At 43.7% G+C, this 26,626-nt stretch overlaps 1 protein-coding gene across 1 annotated transcript in view; it reads right to left on the bottom strand.

Moving 5' to 3' along the window:
- Positions 1-17,593: 17,593 nt before the first annotated feature.
- UQCRC2 (ubiquinol-cytochrome c reductase core protein 2) overlaps positions 17,594-26,626 on the bottom strand; it is a 46,512-nt gene continuing 37,479 nt past the window's right edge. The window contains exons 10-14 of the mRNA XM_068244820.1: positions 25,859-26,058; positions 25,548-25,628; positions 23,302-23,378; positions 20,848-21,001; positions 17,594-17,878 (exon numbers count right to left, since the gene is read on the bottom strand). Coding sequence (XP_068100921.1) covers positions 17,795-17,878; positions 20,848-21,001; positions 23,302-23,378; positions 25,548-25,628; positions 25,859-26,058 — 596 coding nt within the window. The 3' untranslated portion in view covers positions 17,594-17,794. The remainder of the gene's footprint in view (positions 17,879-20,847; positions 21,002-23,301; positions 23,379-25,547; positions 25,629-25,858; positions 26,059-26,626) is intronic.

Raw genomic sequence — 26,626 nt, 5'->3', positions numbered from 1 at the left:
GTCTTCTTTCTAAAATGGGGTCATTTGTGGGGTTCCTATACTGCCCTGGCATTTTAGGGGCCCTAAACCGTGAGGAGTAGTCTTGAAACTAAATTTCTCAAAATGACCTGTGAAATCCTAAAGGTACTCATTGGACTTTGGGCCCTTTAGCGCAGTTAGGGTGCAAAAAAGTGCCACACATGTGGTATCGCCGTACTCAGGAGAAGTAGTATAATGTGTTTTGTGGTGTATTTTTACACATACCCATGCTGAGTGGGAGAAAGATCTCTGTAAATGGACAATTGTGTGTCATAAAAATTAACAAATTGTCATTTACAGAGATATTTCTCCCACCCAGCATGGGTATGTGTAAAAATACACCCCAAAACACATTATACTACTTCTCCTGAGTACGGCAATACCACATGTGTGGCACTTTTTTGCAGCCTAACTGCGCTAAGGGGTCCAAAGTCCAATGAGCACCTTTAGGCTTTACAGGGGTGCTTACAATTTAGCACCCACCAAAATGTCAGGACAGTAAACACACCCCACAAATGACCCCATTTTGGAAAGTAGACCCTTCAAGGTATTCAGAGGGGGGCATGGTGAGTCCGTGGCAGATTTCATTTTTTTTTGTCGCAAGTTAGAAGAAATGGAAACTTTTTTTTTTTTTTTTTTTCTCACAAAGTGTCATTTTCCGCTTACTTGTGACAAAAAATAATATCTTCTATGAACTCACTATGCCTCTCAGTGAATACTTTGGGATGTCTTCTTTCCAAAATGGGGTCATTTGGGGGGTATTTATACTATCCTGGAATTCTAGCCCCTCATGAAACATGACAGGGGGTCAGAAAAGTCAGAGATGCTTGAAAATGGGAAAATTCACTTTTTGCACCATAGTTTGTAAACGCTATAACTTTTACCCAAACCAATAAATATACACTGAATGGGGTTTTTTTTTATCAAAAACATGTTTGTCCACATTTTTCGCGCTGCATGTATACAGAAATTTTACTTTATTTGAAAAATGTCAGCACAGAAAGTTAAAAAAATCATTTTTTTGCCAAAATTCATGTCTTTTTTGATGAATATAATAAAAAGTAAAAATCGCAGGAGCAATCAAATAGCACCAAAAGAAAGCTTTATTAGTGACAAGAAAAGGAGCCAAAATTCATTTAGGTGGTAGGTTGTATGAGCGAGCAATAAACCGTGAAAGCTGCAGTGGTCTGAATGGAAAAAAAGTGGCCGGTCCTTAAGGGGTAGAAAGCCCTAGGTCCTCAAGTGGTTAACTTATCAGTATGTTTTTGGGATGTGGGAGGAGACTAGAGTGCCTGAAGGAAACCCAGACATGGAGACCATACAAATTCTGTGCAGATACTGCCCTGGCTAGGATTTGAACCGGGGGCCCAGCGCTGCAAGGCAAGAGTGCTCATCACTATGCCACCGTCCTGCCCACTACATAACCGCTCTGCCCATAGGCAGCGGCACAGAGACACGCTCCGTGGGTTTTCTTAAAATATGGTTCCTAGAACTGACTGCCTAATTTAACTCCAATGCAGTTCACTATCTAAACCGCATCAAAATGAAAAGGTTACAAAACCAACAGGACATTTTTGCTCATTTGTAGATATTGGTGGAGTGACGGAAAAGACATTTGGCAAATTGATTATTGTTCTATAGTTACATAGGGCCTGATGCATGAAAGGCTGGTAAAATTGCAGTACACAGGCAGCGCATAGCAATTATACCAGTACTAACGCCAGGGAAGAACCACTCGTTACTCTATTAGTGACACGTGCCTTACAGCACAAAGAAAACTAAACATTAGCTTACCTGGTCATTTAATTTTAGGTAACCCTCCAGGACAGGTATACATCGAGATTTGGCCCCTCCCAGGAAACATCCACAAGCCTCTCTATAAATAAAAAACTTTGTATCTGGCAGTATTAAATAAAGAAAACATCCAAACAGGTCTCAACTACCTGACACCTAACTATTCATAACAGTGTACTCAATATACACATATATACATCTCTAACTATATATATATATATATATATATATAATTTTATTATTTAGTACTTATATAGCGCCGACATATTACGCAGCGCTGTACAATGTATATATATATATATATCTTGTCACTAACTGTCCCTCAAAGGAGCTCACAATCTAATCCCTACCATTGCCATATGTCTATATTATGTAGTGTAAGTACTGTAGTCTAGGGCCAATTTTTTTTAAGCCAATTAACTTATCCATATGTTTTTGGAATGTGAGAGGAAACCGGAGTGCCCGGAGGAAACCCACGCAGACACGGAGAGAACATACAAACTCTTTGCAGATAGTGCCCTGGCTGGGATTCGAACCAGGGACCCAGCGCTGCAAGGCGAGAGAGCTAACGACTACGCCACCGTGCTGCGTATATACACACACACATCAACACTTCTATACACATACATACTTATACATAAATAGTGTATAAAGGAAGCGGGGTGGGTTACCCCACCTGTCCTGGAGGGAGGGTTACCTAAAATTAAATTACCAGGTAAGCTAATGTTTAGTTTTTTCCATTAACCCTCCAGGACAGGTATACATCGAGATGATACTCGAGTAAACACTAACCTTAGGGTGGGCTAACCACCTGTAAGACTTTCCTTCCAAAGTCTTGATCTGATGAAGATATGCGATCCAACCTGTAATGCCGCATGAACGTCCCCAAACTCTTCCACGTCGCTGCCTTACAGATTTCCAGAGGAGAAGCACCAGCTCTAAAGGCCCAAGTTGTTGCTGTCCCTCTAGTAGAATGAGCTTTGAGATCTTTTGGCGGAGCAGTCTCCATAATCTTATAAGCTTCCAGAATACATAGTTTAATCCAGTTAGCTATCGTTCTCTTTGAGGCTCTTTGCCCCACTAACTTTCCCGTGAAATTATAAAAAGAGCTTCGGTTTTCCTTAAACTTTCCACCCTTTCCAGATAATCTTTAAGTATTTGCCTTACATCCAGTAAATGTCGCTGCTTTTCCTGCTCACTTTTTGGATTAGGATAGAATGTTGGTAGTATTATCTCTTGAGATCGATACAAAATATCCCCAACTTTTGGAATAAATTCAGAACTAGTTCTCAGCACTACCCTGTCAGTATAAAAAATACAATAGGGCTCTTTACAAGATAAGGCTTCCAATTCACTCACCCTCCTTGCTGAGGTAATTGCTACTTAAAAAAAATAGTTTTAAGGGTTAATAAACGTAAATTCATGCTACTAGCACAATCAAAAGGAGGCTTTGTCAAAGCCTTCAAAACCAAGGATAAATCCCATTTTGGGAATGGCTTAACAGCAATCGGTCTATTCCTTTCTATTGATTTGACAAAACGAGCAATCAAAGGATGAATAGCTAATTGTGTGTCTAAAAAAACAGAAAGAGCTGAAATCTGTACCTTAATAGTGCTTAAGGCCAATTTCTTATCTACCCCAGATTGGAGAAATTCTAATACAGTAGCTACCTCATTGGACCTAAACCCTGAATGTTCTTTCCACAAATTATACGTTTTCCAATATTTGAGGTATATTGCTCTTGTGTTCTTTTTCCGACTTTTAATAAGGGTATCTACCACCTTATCTGATAATCCGTAACTTTTTAGAATCCGCTCTTCAGTAACCAGGCTGTTAACTTCCATTTTTTGATATCTGGAACAACCTGGTTCTGAACTAGTACTAAGTTGTCTAGAAAAGGTAGAATCTGTTCTTCTATCTTTAACTTCAGTAGCAGTGGATACCACAACCTTCGTGGCCAATTTGGAGCAACAAGAATCACCCTTGTTCTGGATACTGCAATCTTTCTCAATACCAACGGTAATAGATTCACTGGAGGGAAAGCAAATGCTAGACTGAAATCCCATGTCTGGGACAGCGCATCTACTGCCGTAGGATTGTCCTTGGTGTTCAGGGAAAAAAAAGGAACGACATTTTGTATTTTCCTTGTTGGCGAACAGATCTATGACCGGCGTTCCCCATAGGGATGTTATCCACTGATATACTTTGGGGTTCAACTGCCACTCAGAATTCGATAGCTGTTTGCGACTGAGTAGATCTGCTAGTACATTCATAGACCCTTTCAAATGAACTGCTGTAATTGACAATAGAGTCTGTTCTGCCATATCCAGTATTTCTAGTGCAAGCGTCAACAGCCTGTGTGACCTCGTTCCTCCCTGTCGATTTAAGTAAGCCACTACTGTAGAGTTGTCTGTCCTTATCTGCACATGCTTGGACACTATCAAATGCTGAGTTGCTATCAAAGCTAATTTTACTGCCATCAATTCTCTGTAATTTGAGGACTGAGTTTGCATATGATGTTGCCAAAGTCCCTGTACCTTGAAGTCTTGAACGTGCGCCCCCCATCACGACAGACTTGCATCCGTGGTCAGTATTATCTGTGTCGGAAAGTGCCAAAGTCTGCCCTGAAATAATGAGTGGGGAACCGTCCACCATTCTAGACTTTCCTTTACCGCCATCGGAATCTACACTAATCGATCTAAGGTTTCGATTGTCTTGCCCCAGTTTTTCAAAACCCAGGCCTGCAGGATTCGAGAATGCTTCTTTGCCCATTGCACTGCTGGTGTTACTGAGTTCAGGAGTGCCCGGAGTCTCATAGCATCTTGTATTGAAATGACATCCATTTCCTTGAACTCTCTCACCTGCTGTACTACCTTTGCAATCTTTTGCTCCGATAAAAACATCCTTTGTTCTATTGAGTTTATCATAAACCCCAGAAAAAGAATATTCTGAGTGGGCTCTAACTGTGATTTCTTTAGACTTATAATCCACCCTGCTTGCTGGAGTTCTCTTACGACTATTTCTCTGTGGATTAATAATGTTTGTCTTGATTCTGCCACAATCAATAGATCGTCCAATTAAGGCACAATCATAATCCCTCTTTTGTGCAGGTCTGAGACTAGCTCGGCAATCACTTTGGTGAAAATCCTTGGAGCGGACTTTATGCCAAAGGGGAGGCAACGAAACTGGTAATGAGTCACTAAAGTTCCCTCTTTCACTGCAAATCTTAGAAATCTCTGTGATTTCTGTTCGATCGGGACATGCCAATAGGCGTCCTTGAGATCGATACTCAGCATGAAGCAATTGGCTGTCAAGAGGTTCCTCAGTGAATAAATTGATTCCATCCTGAACTTCTGATGTTTTATGAACGGATTTAGAGGTTTGAGGTTCAGGATTAAACGAAATTTGCCGGACGGTTTTCTCACCAGAAAGATCTTTGAATAAAATCCCTTTCCCTGCTCCAGAATTGGCACCAAAGTGACCACCTTCCTTGTTAACATATCTTGTAGAATGTGAGCTATGGCTCTCTGCTCTTCGTCTGATTTTAACTCTTTTGTCACAATGAATCTTTTTGGAGGTCTCTGCTGGAATACAATATGATATCCCAACTCGATCAGGTTGAGAATAAATGGGCTGGTCGCAAATTTCTGCCACTGAGGTAAGAAGAGCCCAACCTTCCTCCCACCGCTTCTTCGTTGTCACTGTTTTTTTGTAGTGGAGTCTGAAACGCAAAACAAGGCATTTGGCTTGTTCTGCTCCCGAGTGAATGACCAGGGTCTGCGTCTGTTTTGTGGTTTAGCTTTATTCTCTTGTCGGTTTTTTCAAAAAAACTTCTTCCCCTGTCTGAATTGTCTTTTCTTAGGAAAGCCTTTCTTTTTATCTGAAGTTCTCTCTAGGATTTTATCTAACTCTGGCCCGAACAGTAAATCCCCTGAAAAAGGTATCGTACATAACTTGTTTTTTGAAACATTACTACCCTCCCAGGTTTTAATCCAGATATTCCTTCTGGCTACATTAGATAAAGCTGCCGCTCTCGCTGTCAAATGGATAGATTCCGTTGCTGCATCAATAATAAAATTTATGGCCTTAAACATTACAGTGAAGGAATTTAAAATAGTTTCTTTACTTGACCCCATCTTAATATGACGCATAGCCTGATGCATCCATAAATCCAAAGTGCGGCCCACACAAGTGGTAGCAGCAGCAGGGCGGAAGTTTGCACAGATAGCCGACCATGTCTTTTTTAAGGCAAACTCCGCTTTTTTGTCTGACTGATCTTTTAAAAACCTCAGATCCTCAAAAGACAATTCATTCTCCTTCTGCACTTGCGAAAAATCTGCATCTAACTTAGGGCACTTATCCCACTGTTTACAGTCTTCTTCTGCAAAAGGGAATCTTCTTTTAAAACCTCTGGACAAAAAGACCTTCCTATCAGGGTTCTTCCACTGGCGATTGATCAATTGTTTAGTTGATGAATGCACTGGAAAAACCATAGGCTTCTCTCCTTCCATGCCTGCATATAATGCATCATGTGTAGATACTGAAGGAGCATCATCTTTCAAACCTAAAGAGTCATAAATTGCTTTCAATAACTCCTCTGTTTCGTTTGCAGAAAATCTAAACTCAGAGGGTCTGTCCTGATCTTTCTCAGACAATTCCTCGTCTGAATCACACTCAGATAAACCATCCGAATATTCCTCAGGCTCAGAATCCGACAAAACAGGACGATCTGATTTAGCAGCTGCTTTCTTGTGTCCTGATGCCGATGGTGGCGATACCTCAACAGGTCTATCACTCAGTCCGTCTGAAGGTATGGCTGTTTGGACTACAGGAACATTAGGTGTAGCCGTAGGTGATTGAGAAATGACTACAGGCTGAGGTATAACTGGCTGTGGAACCAAAGCAGCAGAAGGTACAGTCCCAGAAACAGTTGGTACTTGTGTAATAACAATCGGCGGTGGATTAACGACCGATTGGGCTGACAGACTCTCTGAAAACCTTCATAGACTCAGCCATTTCCTTGCGAACCATTTAAGAAAATCTTTATAAGCCACAGCAGATTCTTCATTTAAAGGGATACTGTAGGGGGGTCGGGGGAAAATGAGCTGAACTTACCCGGGGCTTCTAATGGTCCCCCGCAGACATCCTGTGTTGGCGCAGCCACTCCCCGATGCTCCGGCCCCGCCTCCGGTTCACTTCTGGAATTTCTGACTTTAAAGTCAGAAAACCACTCCGCCTGCGTTGCCGTGTCCTCGATCCCGCTGATGGCACCAGGAGCATACTGCACAGACACAGACCATACTGGGCTTCTGCTATACACTCCTGGTGACATTGGCGGGAGCGAGGACACGGCAGCGCAGGCACAGTGGTTTTCTGACTTTAAAGTCAGAAATTCCAAAAGTGAACTGGAGGCGGGGCCGGAGCATCGGTGAGTGGATGCGCCAACACAGGGTGTCTGCGGGGGACCATTAGAAGCCCCGGGTAAGTTCAGCTCATTTTCCCCCGACCCCCCCTACAGTATCCCTTTAAAACTCGGTTTGAACATTGCTGACACAATAACTTATTCCAAGGCACTGGCAGCTTCACATTACAAGAGGGACAGCGCTTTTTAGGCCTAGCAGTATATGATGCTTCCGCAGATGGAGCAGAGGATGAGGCTGCCGTGCTCTGAAATACAATAAATAAAATACCACTATAGACACCTGTAATATAGCCAGCCGACATTAATCCACCATATTGTGATAGCACTTCCCACAAGAAGTCATTCACCCACAATAATTCCCCTAACACAGCCAGTGTAGTGCCACCACAGAGAGCCCCCACATGAACAACAGTTTTTCATGTGTATAAAAAACAGACACCTTAGTATCCGACTTCGGCTCTGGCGCTTTGGGATCCTCCTGAGCTGCCTGCAGGCCTACGCTCGCCCCAGACGCTGGCTGTGACTCCATCTTGCGTCCTGCACGAGTGCAGAGACGCGGGGAATGCTGTGCGCTCTTCTATCCGGCGGGCGGAAATGACGACAACCCAGAACCGGAAGTCCGCCGACCGCCATATTGGCTCCTGGCACGCTGCGACCACTAAGCCTCCACTTTCACTGCAGCGTGCGTCCATCATTCCAGCCGGCGGCGCCTGCCAACAAGAAGCCAGCACAGCCATCTCTCCCCCCAGACCATCCACAAAGGCTATAGAGAGGGTAAGCGGCCGCCAGTAGATTACAATGCCTATTGATCTGTACCTGCCACCGCAGCACCAACAGTCCCTAGCCCCCCAGGACATGCAGCGCAAAGTATAGAGAGACCTGTCCCTGGAACAGGAAACATCCATACTGCCAGATACCTGACAAAGTTTTTTATTTATAGAGAGGCTTGTGGATGTTTCCTGTTTCCTGGGAGGGACCAAATCTCGATGTATACCTGTCCTGGAGAGTTAATGGGAAAAAGTAGTTATGTAGGCCTGGGACCCACTAGCAGAGCTGGTGATTTGAAAAAGCTCTTGCTAATGTAATGCTATGTGTGTGATCCCACTTGAGGGATGTGATTTAACCACTTCTGTGCCAGGGGGTGGTTTTGCTGATCGGTGCTGCGTGGGCTCTCCAGCGCGCAGCACCGATCAGCTAGCAGCCAGGGCGATCAGACTTCCCCCCTTTTTTCCCCACTAGGGGGATGTCCTGCTGGGGGGTCTGATCGCCGCCGGCTGCTTGCGCTTGCGGGGGGGGGGCTCTTCACAGCCCCCCTCCGCAGCACTTCCTGACCTCCTTCCACTTCCCTCCCTCTCTCTCCCTCTGTGAGCGGCGCAGGACGGAGTTCCGTCCTGCGCCGGATAGGATAGGCTTCAGCCTATCAGGTGCCGGCGGTCCCCGGCCAATCAGAGGCCGGGGATCGCCGATCTCCTCTACGGCGCTGCTGCGCAGCAGCACCGTATATATGTAAACACCGGGGAAGATCTTCCCCGTGTGTTTACATTCACCCTGTGAGCCGCGATCGGCGGCTCGCAGGGTGTTCACGGAGACACGCTCCGTGAACTGACATGGAACGACTGCTCACACGAGCGGCCGATTCCATGCAATCCACTTCAGGATTCAGGGGCGTAGTTAAGCGTACGCCGAATCCTGAAGTGGTTAAAAAAAAAATCCCACATAGCCTTACATTAGCATAAGCTTTAAAAACCACAAGTACTTAGAAAAGTGCTGCTAGTGGGTCCCAGACCTTACTATGCATTTTACTCTGGGACAAATGTACATTTTATATGTGCACATGAGTACTCATGTATTTTACATTCTACAATTATTCACCGTAGTGGTCCTTTATCAATCCCTGAAATATAGCAGTACATGTGGTTTCATGATGCTGAGTGTGCAGTGTTGGCACTAGTACAGAAGGTTGTTTGCTGAATTTGTAGAGAGTGTGGTGTCACATCATTGCAGGTTTATGTGCCGCTAACCATGGCTGCTGTCCAGCAACATCTCCCACTGCTTTTGCTCATCTTTTCCCTGCTAACAGTCACCACTTTTCATGAGTGGTCACTTAATGGCGTCCCATGAAAATATATTGATCTACACCTAACATACCGTACTTGGAAATACATTATCAGAAGTTCCACCAACTGTAATAAAGAATCTGTGACCATCAATATTAATTTGACAGCTGTAGTAAGAAAGGGTGAAGTCCTTCTCTCCAAGCTCAATTCATTTTCCAATCACAGTCAATAGTAACAAGTATGCTGATACAGCTTCAAAACACCAAAAGGAGTCAGTGTTAATTGAGGGTATGTATTATTTACAGCAAACATGTTATCAAGGGTTTCTAATTAGTCCCATTAATTTTGGAAGAGCTAATGTTACGGTACACCTTTTAGTCATAGGCTGTGAAATATGCAGAACTCCTTCAATAACTGTGCCTCTCCCACAGTACAGCAGTCTTGTCCAAGTTATCGTGTTTTGCTACTGTGTGAAGATACCTGCTGTGGTACAGTAGAATCTCATAGTAAACCTCTGGACATAGTAAACTCAGTCCCAGCAAATGCATCTGTATAAATACCTGTATATACTCACATCTAAGCTGACCCGTGTATAACCTGAGGTACCCACTTTTCCCTCAGAAACCAGGAAAAAGTGATTGACTCGCGTATAAGCCCCCTTCACAGTAGTCAGATGTTCCCCAGTACAAGTCAGCCCCCTCCCCATAGCCAGATGTGCCCCAGGATCATACAGCTTGCTTGCACACTCAGCTCCATAAGCCAGGGGACACAGGTAGTCTTGAGCAGCACACTCTGCATACCATGTTGCAGGGGATGGAGGCCACGGACACAGCAAGGCGCAAGTTGGTAAGAGCAAGATCACTAGTGCATAAACCTTACGCTCCTCTGCCATTAGCAAAACCTGCTCCACCATCTGTTTTGCTCCACTGACTTGCATATAAGCTGAGGGGGGTAACTTTTCAGCACATTTTTATGCTGAAAAATTAGGCTTATACGCGAGTATATACAGTATACAATGCTTGACCAATTCTGATATAGTAAACTTCTGATATAGTAAACTACTTTTCCTGGTCCCTTGGAGTTTACTATGAAGGGATTCTACTGTATAGGACAGCTAAAGAAGAAATCAAAGCCTACGTTTAAAGAGGAACTCCAGTAAAAAATAATGTAGTAAAAAAAGTTCTTCATTTTTTACCATAATTATGTATAAATGATTTAGTCGACTGAGCTCTGTCTTGGGCTATATTGCTGTGGGATTTCTTGTGGTGGGGGGATACTTTTTAAGATTTGTACACTGTGTGTTCTTTTTCCTGACGAAGCTCTTGTTTTATAGAGTGAAACTAGTCCTAGTCGAATGACACTAGCACTGTAAATTGTATATATCACCCATTTCTACCCCAGCTCTATACCTTCTGTGAAGGCATTTGTTTCATGGCTATAATACTACTGTGTAGGAGCATACAGGTCTCTCTGTGATTGATGGCAGTCTCACACTTAGCCTCCATCACAGCTATGTTACCACACTCCTATTTTGCCATGTGCTTTTGCAATCACTTTTAACAGTACTTTGCCGTGGTGGGACTAGCTACACCCCAGCATCTTCTGACTGATTGCCAGCACTGGGGGGGATCAGCAAAGACCTTGCACCTCACAGCAACGTACTTTTATTTCTTTCTTGCATATATATGTGTATCAGTACTTAAGTGAGACTGACAGTTATGACACTTGTGTCAAGTCTCTTCCCATACTTGTATATATGTTATTTGGAGACCTGTTGATCACTGGTTTACAAGACTACAATCCAGCTGATTGACCAGTGACTCCTCACGTCACTTATTTTGTACATGTAGGTTAGGTCCCTTGTTGGGACATAGTTTGTGAACAAATATTACCTGTACTCCCATTCGGTTTGTTTATGCTAGAGAATTTATTACATAGTGACATTTTTACTGTGGGCAGGTTATGTAGCTGCTCCTAGCTGTTTTGGCTAATAGAGACAGCTCTAAACAGCTAATTCCTGTCTGTGAACATTGTTACATTGTGGCAGTTTGCCCAGAGTACCGTGGTACTCAGAGCTTCTTGTGGGAGAGGTTACAGCACAAAATCAGTCATACAGCGCCCCCTGATGGTCTGTTTGTGAAAATCATTATATTTCTCATGTAAAAGGGGGTATCAGCTACTGATTGGGATAAAGTTCACTTCTAGGTTGGAGTTTCTCTTTAAGGCCATGTTCACAGTGGCCATTGCTTTGCATTCCCTGAGATATCAGGAGCACAACACAACAGATCGAGACAGTGCATTATGCTGTACACTGTAGGGTGCAGTGACGCATGCAGTCAATGAAAAGAATGTTTCACTTCTACTGTTAACGTGTAGTACAGCAGTGCGTTAGGCCTCGTTCACATCGGCTGCACTGAGAAAAGTGTGTAAGTGCATGGTAAAAACCGCATGCGCTTGTGCGCACTTTAGTGCGCATTTCTGTGTGTTGCGCTGTGCTTCTTTAAAGCACGTTTTGCTTATTGTAGCCGTTGTCAATAAAGCTTTGTTTTTATATGTAAATGTATTTTTTTTCCAATTAGGGGTAAAAACCGCATGTGCTATGTGCTAAAAAAGCGCATCCATTCACTTGCATTGATGTACGCTTTACAGCTCAACGCACAGAAATGCATGCAACCCTACGTTTTTGTAACGCTGCTCAGCCCAGAGCATAGTTGTGAACCAGGAACATTTAATTACATGGGAAAATCAATACCTTGCTGAACGCACAGAGCAGTACGCTGTGAAAACGCGCACAGAAACGTCCCTGATGACAGCCCTAAAGTTACACTTGCTGATTACTTGCTGACAAGGCCTATTTAGACAGGCTAATCTCTCTAATGCTGGGAATACACTATGCGTTTTTTCCGCTCGATCGATTTTGCCACTCGATTCTCTGATCTTCCACTCGTTTTTATTATCTTTTTCCATTCACTCCTATGAGAAATCAAGCAGTGAAACAATCAAACGTGAGATCGAACATGTCGGAAATTATCTATCGAACCATCGATAGATCAGGTCCTTGTTTGACACGAGCGGCGTGCGCCTATTAGTGGCTGGATGGTGTAATGGTTAAGGGCTCTGCCTCTGACACAGGAGACCAGGATTTGAATTCTCGGCTCTGCCTGTTCAGTAAGCCAGCACCTATTCAGTAGGAGACCTTAGGCAAGTCTCCCTAACACTGCTACTGCCTATAGAGCGCGTCCCAGTGGCTGCAGCTCTGGCGCTTTGAGTCCGCCAGGAGAAAAGCGCGATATAAATGTTATTTGTCTGTGTGTGTCTGTCTATTAGGGCTCACGCTGGCCACAAGTCATGACAGCGCTCCGTTTTTGAGTATTTAGCTCAGCCCCTCCTCAACTTCATTAGCCTCCTTCTGAAGCAGCGGAACAGCTGCGACCGCGTTAGGCGTCGTCCTCTCCAGATTTCCAGCCCACTCATACAGTAGCTCCGGTAAGGCTATTCTGCAGCACTTTATTACACTGACACTTTGCTGAATTTGATATATGTGTCTTCTATATACAGTGATTAATTGTGCACGGCCCTGTGTGTGGGGGGAGGGGGTGTATGTGCATCTCCATGTGGATTTTCCCAGGAGTTGCATATGTACGCAGTGCACACATGATGTGTGTGTATATATTTTTTTTTTATGTGTGTTATACCTTATGCACTTTTTTTTGGCACTGAGTAACCTTAATTGCCCTGCCCCCTCCACCTTGAATTTTTGATGTTTGCACATGTATGTGGAGCATATTGACAACCTACCTTTGTAAACCAAGATCACGGAGGAATCTTTTTTGCAAAATACAGGATTTTTTTTTAGCCTGCTGTGCATGCTTATATATGATTGACACATGTATGGTATAGCATTTATTTATTACATGGGCTTGGAATACCAATGACTTGGTTTGAATTGGGAGATTTTATTTTGTTTTAATTGTGTTTTAGAGGATTCTTGAAATAAAATGTATTTTTCATTTTTGCATCAAATGTGTGAAAAGTCGCGATTACTTGCTATACTTATCTCGACCTAGATTGGCTCCTTTTCTAGAGTTCAGTTCATGTATACTAGCCAATAGGGTTACATACTTTGTGCAGCTCATTGTACCAGACCCTGGCGTCTGAATCGCCTTTTCTCTGAATCAGTCATGCGCAGTTCTGATCACTGCCATATCGACCCCTGGAGGCTATGAAGAGGCTGCGGGGGGGTTATGTATTTGGCGGCGATCGGGGAGGGGGGTTAATTAGAGCGGGCCGGCGGCGATCGGGGGGGTGGGGGGAGCAGTTGATGTAGCTAAGATCCTCCAGGGGCTGAGCAATCCAAGGTGGTTAAGCAAGTTGGTTGTTTAGCGTGTGTACGTACTTGTCAGTTAAGCAACTTGTGTGGTTGGTCATGTTGTGCAGTAAGTTGGACATGTGTATGAGCCTTTACTGTTACTGATTTCTGCCTGGATTTTGACTACGCTTGTCAAATATTTAACGTTGTATTCCTTTTATATATCATGAATTTATATCTTTTGATTTATTCCTAGATCATAGTCTCAAAATTACTGTTGAAATAAGTAATAATCAGTTTTTGTGTAACCAGTTTTATAGCTCGCATAGAGTGTAATGATGTGAAACTATTCTCATGTATTTCCACACTTTTTATCACGCTGAAAATGAACTACCGTATATACTCGACTAAAAGTCGAGAAATTAAGGTCTGATCTACTTTTGTGAAGTAGGGGGGGTCGACTTATACTCGCGTCAGACCTACATTTCTGACTTGCAGCCGAGTATCAAGAGTCCCCTCTACTCTGCATCTGCTGCATTCTGCCCCCCTAGTGCTGCCAGCCAGTCAGATCGTATGCCCCTGCTGTAATAAAATGTTTGGTTGCCATAATGTCGCTCACCCCTCCACGCAGGAGAATGGACTAACCCCGGCTCATTACATATGCCTTCAGGCAGCTGATCCCCGCTCAGCACGTGATCCTCCATAGCTGCGGGGGTAGGAGCTGCTCACTGTACCTCACTCGTACAGGATAGCTGAGATCACTAACGCAGCTCTCTCCCCTGCAATCACTCTATAAACAGCGCTGGCACTTCAGGGGAGCAGCTATTAGCCAGGCTGTGCTTATGACAGTGATGCAGGGGCAGAGCTTAAATCGCCGGTGTCTTGTTAAAAAAAAGCTGCTTGCATCAGGGACAGCTGGTGAGGACAATGATCGGAGGTAGGAGCCGCTCTAGATCTGTCCGTTCCAGCCACCGATCATTGTCCTCACCAGCTGTCCCTAATGCAAGCAGCTTTTTTTAACAAGACACCGGCGATTTAAGCTCCGCCCCTGCGATTTTAAGCTCCGCCCGCATCACTGTCATAAGCACAGCCTGGCTAATAGCTGCTCCCCCTGAAGTGCCAGCGCTGTTTATAGAGTGATTGCAGGGGAGAGAGCTGCATTAGTCATCTCAGCTAGACAGGCATAGCTCCCAACTGTCCTTCTTTCGGAGGGACAGTCCCTCTTTGGAAGCCCTGTCCCTCTGTCCTCATTTGTCCCTCTTTCTATGTAAATATATATATATTTCTCAACTAAAAAAATGTGTTTGACTCTAAACTTTATTCCCATCATTTAAATTGATATAATACTAATTTTAAAATGTTAATATGAAGGAAAATGAACCAGGACAGAAAGGACCAGTGTGGTTTGAGTTATAAAACATATTTTTCTTATGAAATCTTTATGGTATGCGTGACTAGGGGTGTGACAGTGTGTGATCAGGGGTGTGGCTAAAGTGTCCCTCTTTCTCAACTCAAAAAGTTGGGAGGTATGGACAGGTACAAGTGAGGCACAGTGAGCAGCTCCTACCCCCGCAGCTGAGCGGGGGTTAGTCCATTCTCCTGCATGGAGGGGGTAGCATCACTGTCATAAGCATGGAGGGGGAGCATCACTGTCATAATCCCAGCCTGTCTAATAGCTGCTCCCCCTGAAGTGTCAGCACTGTTTATACAGATATTATAGCATCACTGTGCAACACCAGGGAGAGAGCAGCGTTATTGATCTCAGCCAGCAGGTATCTATCCCAGCCAGATCTGAGTCGACTGGGTCGACTTATACTTGAGTCATCAAAAAAATCCAGCTTAAGAGGGTCAAATATTTGGGTCGACTTATACACGGGGTCGACTTCTATTCGAGTATATACGGTAACTAATAGCTGAAATATTTTAGCAAGTAGCTAATAGTTGGCAAGGTCTCCTAGAATGACTCATAAGATAGAAAGTGAAACCACAAAGCACATTACATCATCGGAATGAATTTCTGGAATGTGATGTGCTGACATAGGCGTATGTTAATCAGCTGGAGGAGTTAGATTTCTTTCTTTGTTTTAACACTATAAAAATAGGTAACGAGAGAGAGATTTTTAGGCTGCTGCTGCTCTTGCTTAAACGCTTTTCTAGGAACTGGTAATGTATCTCATGCAATATATTTTTTGGTGGACATAATATGTTAGCAGATATCTTAGCAATAGGCATCGTAATCATATCCTTTTTATATGTAATTTTTGTATATTCTCTGTACATTATCACAAGAATACATTATATTTAGTGATAATTCTCTTGTCTGCGTGTTCTGTTTATTTCAACCTGGGATATGCTAAAATATATGCAAGCTTTCAGTGGCTTAATACTCATTGATATTAGCAGTTTAAAGTAGTAACGCTAAATGAAGAGTTGCACTTTCTGTTAATAATCCTACCTAATGTGTAGGAGCCGGCACTCTGTGCCTGCAAATACTCTGAGTCTGCACCAACCTCTGCCTGGATTTTGACTACTCTCTGCCTGACGCCTAAAGGCAGCCATTCACTGGTCGATTGCAACCAGATCGACCAACAGATAGATCCTCTCTGATCAAATCTGATCACAGAGGGATCTATTGGCGGTCCATAAACTGCACACAGATTTTGAATCGATTTCAGCATGAAATCGATTCAATCTGTGAAGCTGCCTCTCCCAGCAATACATTACCTCTCGGTCTCCTCCGCTGCAGATGCCGACCATGGGTCACGTGGTAACGCTGACGCCATCAGGACTGTACTGCGCAGACGCAGTAATTCTGCTCCTGTGCAGTACTGTCCTGTTGACGTCAGCACTACCACGTGACCCGCGGTGGAGCGCACAACTCCAGGTCGGCATCTGCAGCGGAGGAGACCAGGAGCCACCGGAGCTGCGGTGAGGGCACAGGATGGCTGCCAGGGGCTGGAGGAAACCCCAGGTAAATGGGTTTTTGTTTTGCCTGGACGTATCCTTTAAGACTTAAGAATGGGCGGTTTAAAATTCTTGGGAGAAAATTATAAAAAAATTTTTTTTTTAAATGTACCGCTTTTAGACCCATAAAGCCAGACAGAAACCCACTGCCAGGGAGGTTAATGCGATGTGTGCGTGCTCTCACTTTAACGATGCGATTTTGTAAAAGTCACTCACAGCATTGCATTAGCAAGAACTTTTCAAATCACTAATAAAAAAAAAAAAAGCTCTTGCAGTGTGAACCATCCCTAAGACACACACACAAGGTCCCAGCAACTACATTTGTTTTCAGTGTCTGCAGTGCTAGGGTTTAGGTCCGCCTTAAAGGTGGCCATACATCAGACGATTTGGTGGCCGATCAACCATATGATTCGATAATTACGGTATCTAATCGGATGCAAATTGTTGCCGCCAAAATCACCCACGATCAAAGATGCAACCAATTTCGGCCACAAACTGGTCGAATGTATAGATTGGGCATGCTGCAAGATGTCGGGCCGACATGCTTGATCAGGTGCGCAACAGAGCAGATGAATGCAACGGAAACCCCTGGCCACTGTCCCTCCCTAATGCACATGTACTATCCCCGCATTAATACTTTACCTGTCACACTGCCCCCACTGCTGTGTCCGTACTCCTCTTCCAGGTTTGCACTACACTGAGAAGTCTGGACACAGTGGCAGAGAGGCAAATATTAATGCAAGGAGGTTACATGTACACTAGGGGAGACAGCAGCCAAGGTCGGCAAATGCTGTGTCACAAGGCCGATTCACAAGGAAATTTCTTGGGAATATGTCTACTGGTGTAGGGGCAGGCAACAGATCGCTCTCTGATGAGATTCAGTCAGAGTGAGATCTGTCTCTTAGTTGATCTGCCCATACATTGATGTACCTTAAGACTGTATATATATCTGAGGGTGGGTTTGTGCTTTGATTGATACAGATTTGAGTATGAATAGCTATGCATGACATGTACACACACACAATAGAATTGTAATAGAAATAGTAATCTTTTATTGTGTATTCTTCCCCTACACAACACAAAGAGGACTCATTTTCCAGAGACCATAGCAGAAGATCCTCCCACACATCCCAGAATTTACATGTATGTGATTCCATAAATAGTTTTTTAGTTGTGCTGGATCAGGCTTAGTCAAAGGCATTATGCCAACACAGATGTCTACTGAAGCAGTTACAGGTCTGGAGCAAATGGGGTGTATTCCAAGTTCCCACTAGCTGCCAGGGATTTCTTCCCAGATGCAAACTTCTTGGCAGCCTATAGATGTAAAGGAGAGAAGCAAAGACGTTTAAAACATAAGTAACATTTGCTGCAATATAAAAATTCCTTACAAAAGGCACTGAAATTTAGTAACAGCTAAACACCTAGTCTCTGGGAAGGACCAACTGATAGCAGTCTCTTAAAGAGGAACTCCAGTGAAAATAATGTAGTAAAAAAAAGTGCTTCATTTTTTAACATAATTATGTATAAATGATTTAGTCAGTGTTTGCTCATTGTAAAATCTTTCCCCGATTTACATTCTGACATTTATTACATGGTGACATTTTTACTGTGGGCAGGTTATGTAGCTGCTCCTAGCTGTTTTGGCTGTTAGAGAAAGCTGTAAACAGCTAATTCCTGTCTGTGAACATTGTTACATTGTGACAGTTTTCCCAGAGTACCGCGGTACTCAGAGCTTCTTGTGGGAGGGGTTTCAGCACAAAATCAGTCATACAGCGCCCCCTGATGGTCTGTTTGTGAAAATTATATTTCTCATGTAAAAGTGGGTATCAGCTACTGATTGGGATAAAGTTCAATTCTAGGTTGGAGTTTCTCTTTAAGCATGTACAGTCATGAAGAAACTGTTGTCAGATGGCAGTTTTGGAACGTGCTCTGTATAGACATCTGCTCGGCTCAGGGCCAACTAACATGTTCTGCTCTATGCAATTGGAGGATGTGAACGAACAAGTAGTTCCCACGACGACCATAGCATATTCAGCAGTGGTGCATTGAGGGTAACCAAATGATTTATTGCAAATGCCTTCTGTTTTAAGAAGGCAAACCACACTAAACAATAACAGTAATTTATGTGAGAGCAATTCATCCTTTACGTGTTCCTGAAAGGGAGGCCAAAAAAAAGTCAGGGGATGTCTGCACAGATTTTTTTATTTTTAACCTGAAAATCATTCGTGATTGTTTTAGGTGGAAATCTGAAGTGTGTACGCAGCTTTATACTGAGAGGACAAAGAAGAACTTTTATCTCTCAATCTGCTGGCAGTCTTGTCAAAAGAAGCACTCATTTCTCTCAATTTTCTGGCAGTCACATCCTTCTCTGAACAGTAACCCCCAATTAGACTGAGAAGTCCATTGGATACCTCTGCTATCGCTAATAAAATTGTATACTAAATTTCTGTGTTGCATTATGACAGGAAGTGGAAGCACATGCCTTCCAGAAGATTGCATCTCAGCTAAGTAACATTCCACAATTACATTAGAGATTCTAGGGAGATCAGACATTTTGGTGACTGGGCAGAAGTAATTTACAGGAGAGAGACCAGGGAGATTGAGGCTGCCAAAAAACACACACTAGTTGATCAACTTATGAAAATGGCATTATTTATCATCGCCCTAAAGAAATAATACATGAATAGTGTTAGCAGTTATGCTTTAAATAAACCCAACATTTTTCCAGAGGTTTACCATTTCACCATTTGATATGGATAATTAGAAAAACTGTACAGAAGAAGGTTTTTTTTGAGTGACCCTTTTTTAAACATACAACTGCCAAGTTAATGCGCTATAAATGAGCATTCAAAACTGAACATACATTTAGGCAGGGAATACATTTGACAGTTTTCGTATGCGTTTTCTCCACAGAAAAACTGAGAACTCGTGTTAATCAATGGGATAGTGCACACTGCATGCGTTTCTCATGCACAGAAAAAAAGCTGACATTCTGTATCATGATTCTGCACATTTTGTCAGTTTTCTGTAAAAATGCACACTTCTTTCTGCATAGAAATACACTTTATGTGCAGAAAACATGCACAGAAAAACTAAAAGACAAGTGTGTTCCCTGCCTTAAGGCTTGTGACCTAGTAGAAATCACAAACTGAGTAGCGAATTGTGGAGAGATTGGAAAGAATGTCTGCATACCTTCAATCACAATCACTCTGAAAATGCTGCATGCTTGTGCTTTTTGCAAATTGCAAGCACTGTAGTGGAATCTCCCTCATAGGGTTCCACTGCCGTAGCGCTTTGCTGATCACTGGCAAGAGCCTGAAAAGCACCGCTAGTGGGCCACGGCACCAAACAACACATAAAAATGATCAGTTCTAGAAGCAGCTAACGAGCACATTTTGACTTTGTGTGCAAGATGAACTTGGCCTCACTTATTCCACCTCCTAGGCCTTCCCATTGATCGGCTTATGTTATGGTTGCAATGCATCTCTTTAAAGGAGCATGTATAGGGACAACTATAAAAGCTGCCATTGCTAGCCACCTCCTGAAAGAAAAAAAAAATACTGCCATTCCAGCCGTCATATTGTCTAATGCTTATGAAAGCTGACAAATATTAGCTGTGCATGTGCAAATCAGGTGTCCTGATTTTACTGCTAGTTACAGGTCAAGTGACAAACAAAAATCTACTTACCCAGGGGCTTTCTCCAGCCCCTGGCAGCTGTCCTGTGCCCTTGCTGTAGCTCCAGTACCAGGTCGGCATCTACTGCTGCACGAGAGCCTCTCAGGGTCGCACTGATGTGCGCTGGAGTCTATTGAGCAGGTGCAGTAACACTCCAGATGAGGTCAGCGCGACTGCGCTTCTTGCGCAGTAGATGCCCGTCAGCATCTGCACCGGAGGGGACCCCCAGGCCACCGTTTGGGAGCGGAGCTGTGGCGAGGGCACAGGAAGGCTGCCAGGGGACGGCCGAAGCCCTAAGTACAATTTTGTTTTTTAAATTATAATAGCAGAGGGGAAATGTTTTACCAAGTCTACTTTAACAGTTTATATTGACAATGGCCCCACACTAACTGTTCTCTAAAAAGCGTTATTTTTCCACACGGATACAGGGACAGTATGACGCAGGGACACTTAGACATTATTAAATAGAATTATTTTGGGTATGTACATATTTACACTGTTAAAAAATCTGTGTGCAAAGTAATGCTAAAATAAAATGTCCTCATGAGTGCACAGATAATGGATGATCTGACTCCTAGTGTATAAATTACTGAACAGAAGTACTTACATTCACAACCTCTGCGCTGGTCACAGAGTCTATCTGCTGGATCGCAGCATCTGGTGATGTGTAGGAACCGGATGCTAATGCCTGGCAGCCAATTTCACTCAGCAGCCCACAGGAATTTTCAATGGACAGCAGGTATTGGGATTTCAGCTGGTTCCTGAAATGACAAGCAATTCTTATAGCTAGACAAATCATGATGTGGAACCTGCAGACATAACACATGGAGGCAGACATGCATCCCACTCCTCAAGCTGCTACTACTATAAAAGCCACTCTGAGGTAAAGTTAGTGAGATTACTATAAATGCTGTACACGCATTGCAGAAGATGTCAGTGCTATATAAATGATGATAATAAATACTCTACACATACTGTATGTCAAAGCTCTGAAAGTGAGATAACTGGCTGTGATTTTGTCTACTACAAACACTGGAAAACTTCTGGAGTTCATGTGGTATATATAGACCCCCCACCCCCTGCAGCTTCCCCTTCTGCCCCAATGGACTATGCGCAGTGGGAATCACTGCTAACCAATCCAGTGGGAGTGATCCCAAAAACTGATGGATTCCGTGAATCTGATCAGTTACTAGGAAGTTGGACGTTATTGGCCATGACCAATCAATTCCGATCATTGCTGCGTCAATCGGAATAAAGTGATCAGCCACGTGATTTTACCATTAATGGGCACCTTAAATTGGCCAGTTTGAATAATGCCCGGCCAGTTCCCACTTGGTTAACAGAAACAGATATCCTATTAGTTACAGGCGTATGAAATACAGTGTGTCCGCCCCCTTGAAACTGAGCCTTAAAAAATTGAGAATAATACAGGAATACATAAAGTAAAGACAAGTTGTAAAAATCTTAACATACTTTAACCACCTTAGCGGTATGGACGAGCTCAGCTCGTCCATTACCGCCAGAGGGTGCCGCTCAGGCCCTGCTGGGCCGATTTTGATAAAATAAAAAGCAGCACACACAGCCGGCACTTTGCCAGCCGCGTGTGCTACCTGATCGCCCCCAGGTCCCCCCAGCCGCCCGAGCCCTGCCGGAACAAATAGTTCCGGCCAGCGCTAAGGGCTGGATCGGAGGCGGCTGACGTCAGGACGTCGGCTGACGTCACTCCGCTCGTCGCCATGGCGACGAGGAAAGCCAAACAAGGAAGGCTGCTCATTGCAGCCTTCCTTGTTAATTCTGATCGCCGGAGGAGATCGGAATTACGCTTCAGGAGCGCCCTCTAGTGGGCTTTCAGTTGGCTGCATGAAATAGTTTTTTTTTAATTTAAAAAAAAACCCTCCCGCAGCCGCCCTGGCGATCTCAATAGAATGCCAGGGTGGTTAATGCCAAACAAATCCACATCACAGCAGGTGTTTAAAGTGTCCTCCCCTGAGGCCAATACACAATTCACTAGTTAATTTCAAAAAGAGTCCGTTTCGAGTGGGACACTCTGTATTACCTTTAATCATACAACAGCACCTAAAGATAAGAAATGGTCACTGTGAGCACAATGTAAAACTCTCCATGCAAAAGCGCACAAGAATCACATTCCGTATGTGCGCAATCCTCCGCCACCGGGTCATATGATTGACATTTTGTGCGTTGCAGTGCAATGTGATGGGATGGGGCATTGCACTGCAAACGCACAGGCCAGGTGTAAAACCGGCCTTAAAGGGAACCTAAACTGAGAAGGATGTGGATTTTTCCTTTCAAAACACCAGTTGCCTGACTCTTCTGCTGATCCTGCGTCTCTAATACTTTTAGCCATAGCCCCACTGGCGTAACAGTAGGGCTTGCAGCCCCTGCCCCCATGGGGGGCCCGCTTGGGGCCGTGGTAGGGGGCTGGAGGGGTCGCAGCATGAGGGGTCTGACGCAACTTCCTGTTTATACAGGAAGTCATGTCAGACACTAGAGGGAGAAACATCCACGCTGGATCGCACGGAAGGTATGTATCTGCTGCTGCACACACAAACTATTCAACGCTGGAGGGGAGCACAGAGGGGAGAGCCCAAGGTGAGGGAGGGGGGGGACCGTCCCCCCTCCCCGCCGAACTGCAGCATGGCTTTCCCCTCATGCTGCGACCCCTCCAGCCCCCCCAAAACAGCCCCAAGCGGGCCCCGGGGGGGCCTCAGTATTTCTGCAGGGGGGCCCGGTGGGACCTTGTTACACCCCTGCATAGCCCTGAACAAGCATGCAGATCAGGTGCTCTGACTTGAAGTCAGACTGGATTAGCTGCATGCTTGTTTCACGTGTGTGATTCAGCCACTACTGCAGCCACATAGACCAGCAGGGCTGCCAAGCAACTGGTATTGTTTCAAAGGAAACATCCATATCCCTCTCAGTTAAAGTTCCATTTAAAGGTAGTGTGTAGACTACACAGTGGCTATTTATATCGCACCAATAGTACCTTTCTCAATGTATTGCATGAAGGGTGACTAGTGAATAAAGTTGCAATTTTACTCACTTAGCTCTTGTGATGTCAGCCTCAGTGACAGCACCCCCTGCTACAGCATTCACCTGGTGAACAGCAGCTTTAATCACCTAAAAGAGAAAACTTCCATCAAAAAAAAGGAAACCAGTCTCACTATAATGAATAATGGTACAGGTAGTCCCCGGTTAATGGACGAGATGGGGACTGTAGGTACGTTCTTAACCTGAATCTGTTCTCAAGTCAAAACATTGTGCCATCTCTGCCCCCTGTACCTCCAGAAACCCCCCCCCCCCCCCCCCGTGTCACCTCTGCCTTCTGTACCTGCTTATACAAGTTTAAAAGCCATTTTGTCTTTGAATGTTTTAAATTCCATTTTCGATTTTCTCAAGTCCAATTTGAAATTTTTTTTTTACTTGTTCCCATGGAAACAGAATTTATGCAGTTTGTATCAGCGGGTCGTTCATAAGTCAGGCGTTCGGAAGTCGGGGACTACTTGTATATGGATTATGCTTGAACACAGTGTACAAAGCCACAGAACGTAATACATTAATTAAAAAAGGTAATAATAATGGGGAAGATGTCAGATTCACTTTTAATAAGCAGAGGAAAAAAAATAATGGCTGGCTGCTATCATGCTATGAGCTTATATGCTATGTCTCTAAACCTGTTATTTTAAAATGTAAACTTTGCACCTTATCACTTTGGCACTTATCTTTTAGCACTTTATCCCTTGAAAAAGCTCCGTTAATGGAGTGAAACATGTCAAGTTATTTGGTGGTGTGTGTGTAATTTTTATGTATAACTAAGGGCTGGTTCACACGGGCGTCTGCTGAGCTTTTGCTTGGCATTGCGTTCAAACGCCAGCATTTAAACGCCAGCTTTTGAAAGCTTTTGAAAAGCGTTCAAGGCTAGCAGTTCTGGTCTCTGCTATTGTTTCCTGGCGTTTACTGCCTCTGAAAGCAACATGTTGCTTTTGAGACTAGACGCAACGCTGGGATCTACTGCCAGGCTTTCATGAAAGCCTGCAAAAGCCAGCTCTAAACGCTCCTATTCACTTGCATGGGATGGCAGTAGATCCCAAAAAACGCTGCGTCTGAAACGCTGCGTTAAACGCCACAAAAACGCCCGTCTGAACCAGCCCTAAGTGATGCTAGAGGACCTAGGAGAGGAAAATCTCTCCCCTATCCACTTAGCATAGACCGCATAGGTTCAGCGTCATTTTTGCAAGATTTTTTGAGCAACCAGACAGCCAATAACTTCTTTTTTATACATTTTAATAAAAGTTAAGCTTTATAGATCCAGTAAACAGGATTACTTGTAGTGTTTGCGGGAAAAAATAATGATTAGGTGACAATTTTCTGTCTATGTACGCGGCAGATGACCACTAGTCAACCTGTCCAGTGTTTGATGGGAAAGGCAGCTGATTGGTTACGGAACTTTTTCCAGGTTCTGTTTGTTCTTTCAGATATATGTGAACTTTCAGCATCTGAGGTTTACCCTTCACTTGTATAAAAATAAACCCAAGGTGGTTTAAGGAAAGAAAAAAAGAATTGGATACTTATCCAAGAAAATGGAAGCCACTGAAACATTCAGAGGTATCTCGCGTCCTCAACATCATCACCACCATCCGTGCCCGTGGCCCTCTGAAACTTCGTGGCTGCGCTCCTTTTCGTGCATAAATGCGGCCATACTGTCTGCGTGTGTATAGCGGTGCCTCACAGTAACATGGAACCGCTCATGAACGAGCGACTTCGGCTTAGCGTGCTCACTAAAGTGCAGTACAACTGCACTTGTACACGCCGGGGAGTGCGACCACTAGAACGTACCTGAAAAGTTCTTGTTGGATACATTCAGAGGGTCCGTGCATGGCAACAGTGGAGGGAAGGTGGTGAGAAGGAGATGGGAAGCCTTTGGACTATACAGAGACTTTCCTCTACCCTCTTCCCACACTTGGCTGATCCAAGCATCAACATTCATAAACACCTACTACAAAATCTCGACTTGATAGTTTGGGCATGAATATATGCCCGCTAGGTTTATGGATAATGAAGTCTGAACTAAAGGTGAAGAGTTAAGCATTTGCAATTTGATCATCAGATGACAGTGTAGCATATCTCTACCTCAGTGAATATCACTTCATTCATTAAAGAAAAAGGTATATGCCAAAACTTTCTAAAACCTAGCACTGTGTATAAGGGTGGTGCTGCCAGATTCTTCAATATATAGTATCCCATCAAAACTTCCTTAGAAAAAGTTACATTACAGTTTTCCCCACTTACATCTCCTGCAGTGGCTGCCTGAGATACTGTGTAGACTCCAAAAAGACCGGAATCAGAATAACTGGCATTGAATGCAGAAACCTGGGAAGAGAAAGAACAAAGCAAAAATTCAGCATAGCGCAAGAAGGGTGCAGTCCCATCCCAAATGGTTATTGTAGTGCAACATTTACAATATGCAGGGTCAGTGTGGTTTAATGTAACCCTGGAAACCAAGATGACTAATTAAATGCTTAACAAAACAACTGAAACAATAATGAATGGGATTACATCAAATCAACACTGTGCTAATCTTTCTTGACGCAAGCACTTACGTCAAAAGGCTGATTGGTTGCCTTGGACACTGCTTGGGAAAGTTTGCTGCTTGAGTTGCTGCCCCTCTTGATGTACGGCCCTGCACCCAAAACATGCTGGAGGACACTGAATGCATTCGCTTCAGGGCTTCCCACTGTTGCTCCTTCAGCCACAATGGCAGCATGTACGAGACTGTCTCCATTCTGATCTCTCACCTCACCTGGAGAAAAAAAGTGATAGAAACATGAATCAGCACTTGGTTGACAATCTGAAACGCTGCAGTTGGCAATATAGTTTGTTATACATGTTACAGTGAAGTTACAAAAAAAGGCACAGGGCTGCAATACTAAGCTAGCAAAAAGGTGTAGGCTAGGCTATAATACTAACTTGCCTAATGGCATATCCTACATGCAACTGCATGTTCCTACTCTTTATAGCATTACAAGAAAAGCCTGTACTGGGACTATAATTGTGCATGTGCAATTAATGGCTATATATTTCTGAAATCAGGAAAAATAATGACAGTTTGCTAGTGACAAGATAAAGCTAAACAAGTTAAATGTTCTATTCCTTAGCTGTATTACAAATACAATTCATTATATACATTTATTTTCACTTTAGGTGTGCTTTAAGAATTTAAATATCAGAAACTGTGACCCGTCTTCTGATGCTATAGAAACTGCCTGATCTACCTATAATGCCAAACAGGGACAATGATCAACAAAGCAGCCAGGTAACCAAAATGAGTGAACAATGGCAAATTTATAGTCCTGCTTCCTTTTCCTTCC

Source organism: Hyperolius riggenbachi, chromosome 7 (genome assembly GCF_040937935.1).
Source record: "Hyperolius riggenbachi isolate aHypRig1 chromosome 7, aHypRig1.pri, whole genome shotgun sequence".
NCBI classification, from domain to species: domain Eukaryota; kingdom Metazoa; phylum Chordata; class Amphibia; order Anura; family Hyperoliidae; genus Hyperolius; species Hyperolius riggenbachi.
The sequence above is the reverse complement of the archived record's forward strand: the minus strand, read 5'-3'. Positions and strand labels throughout refer to the sequence as shown.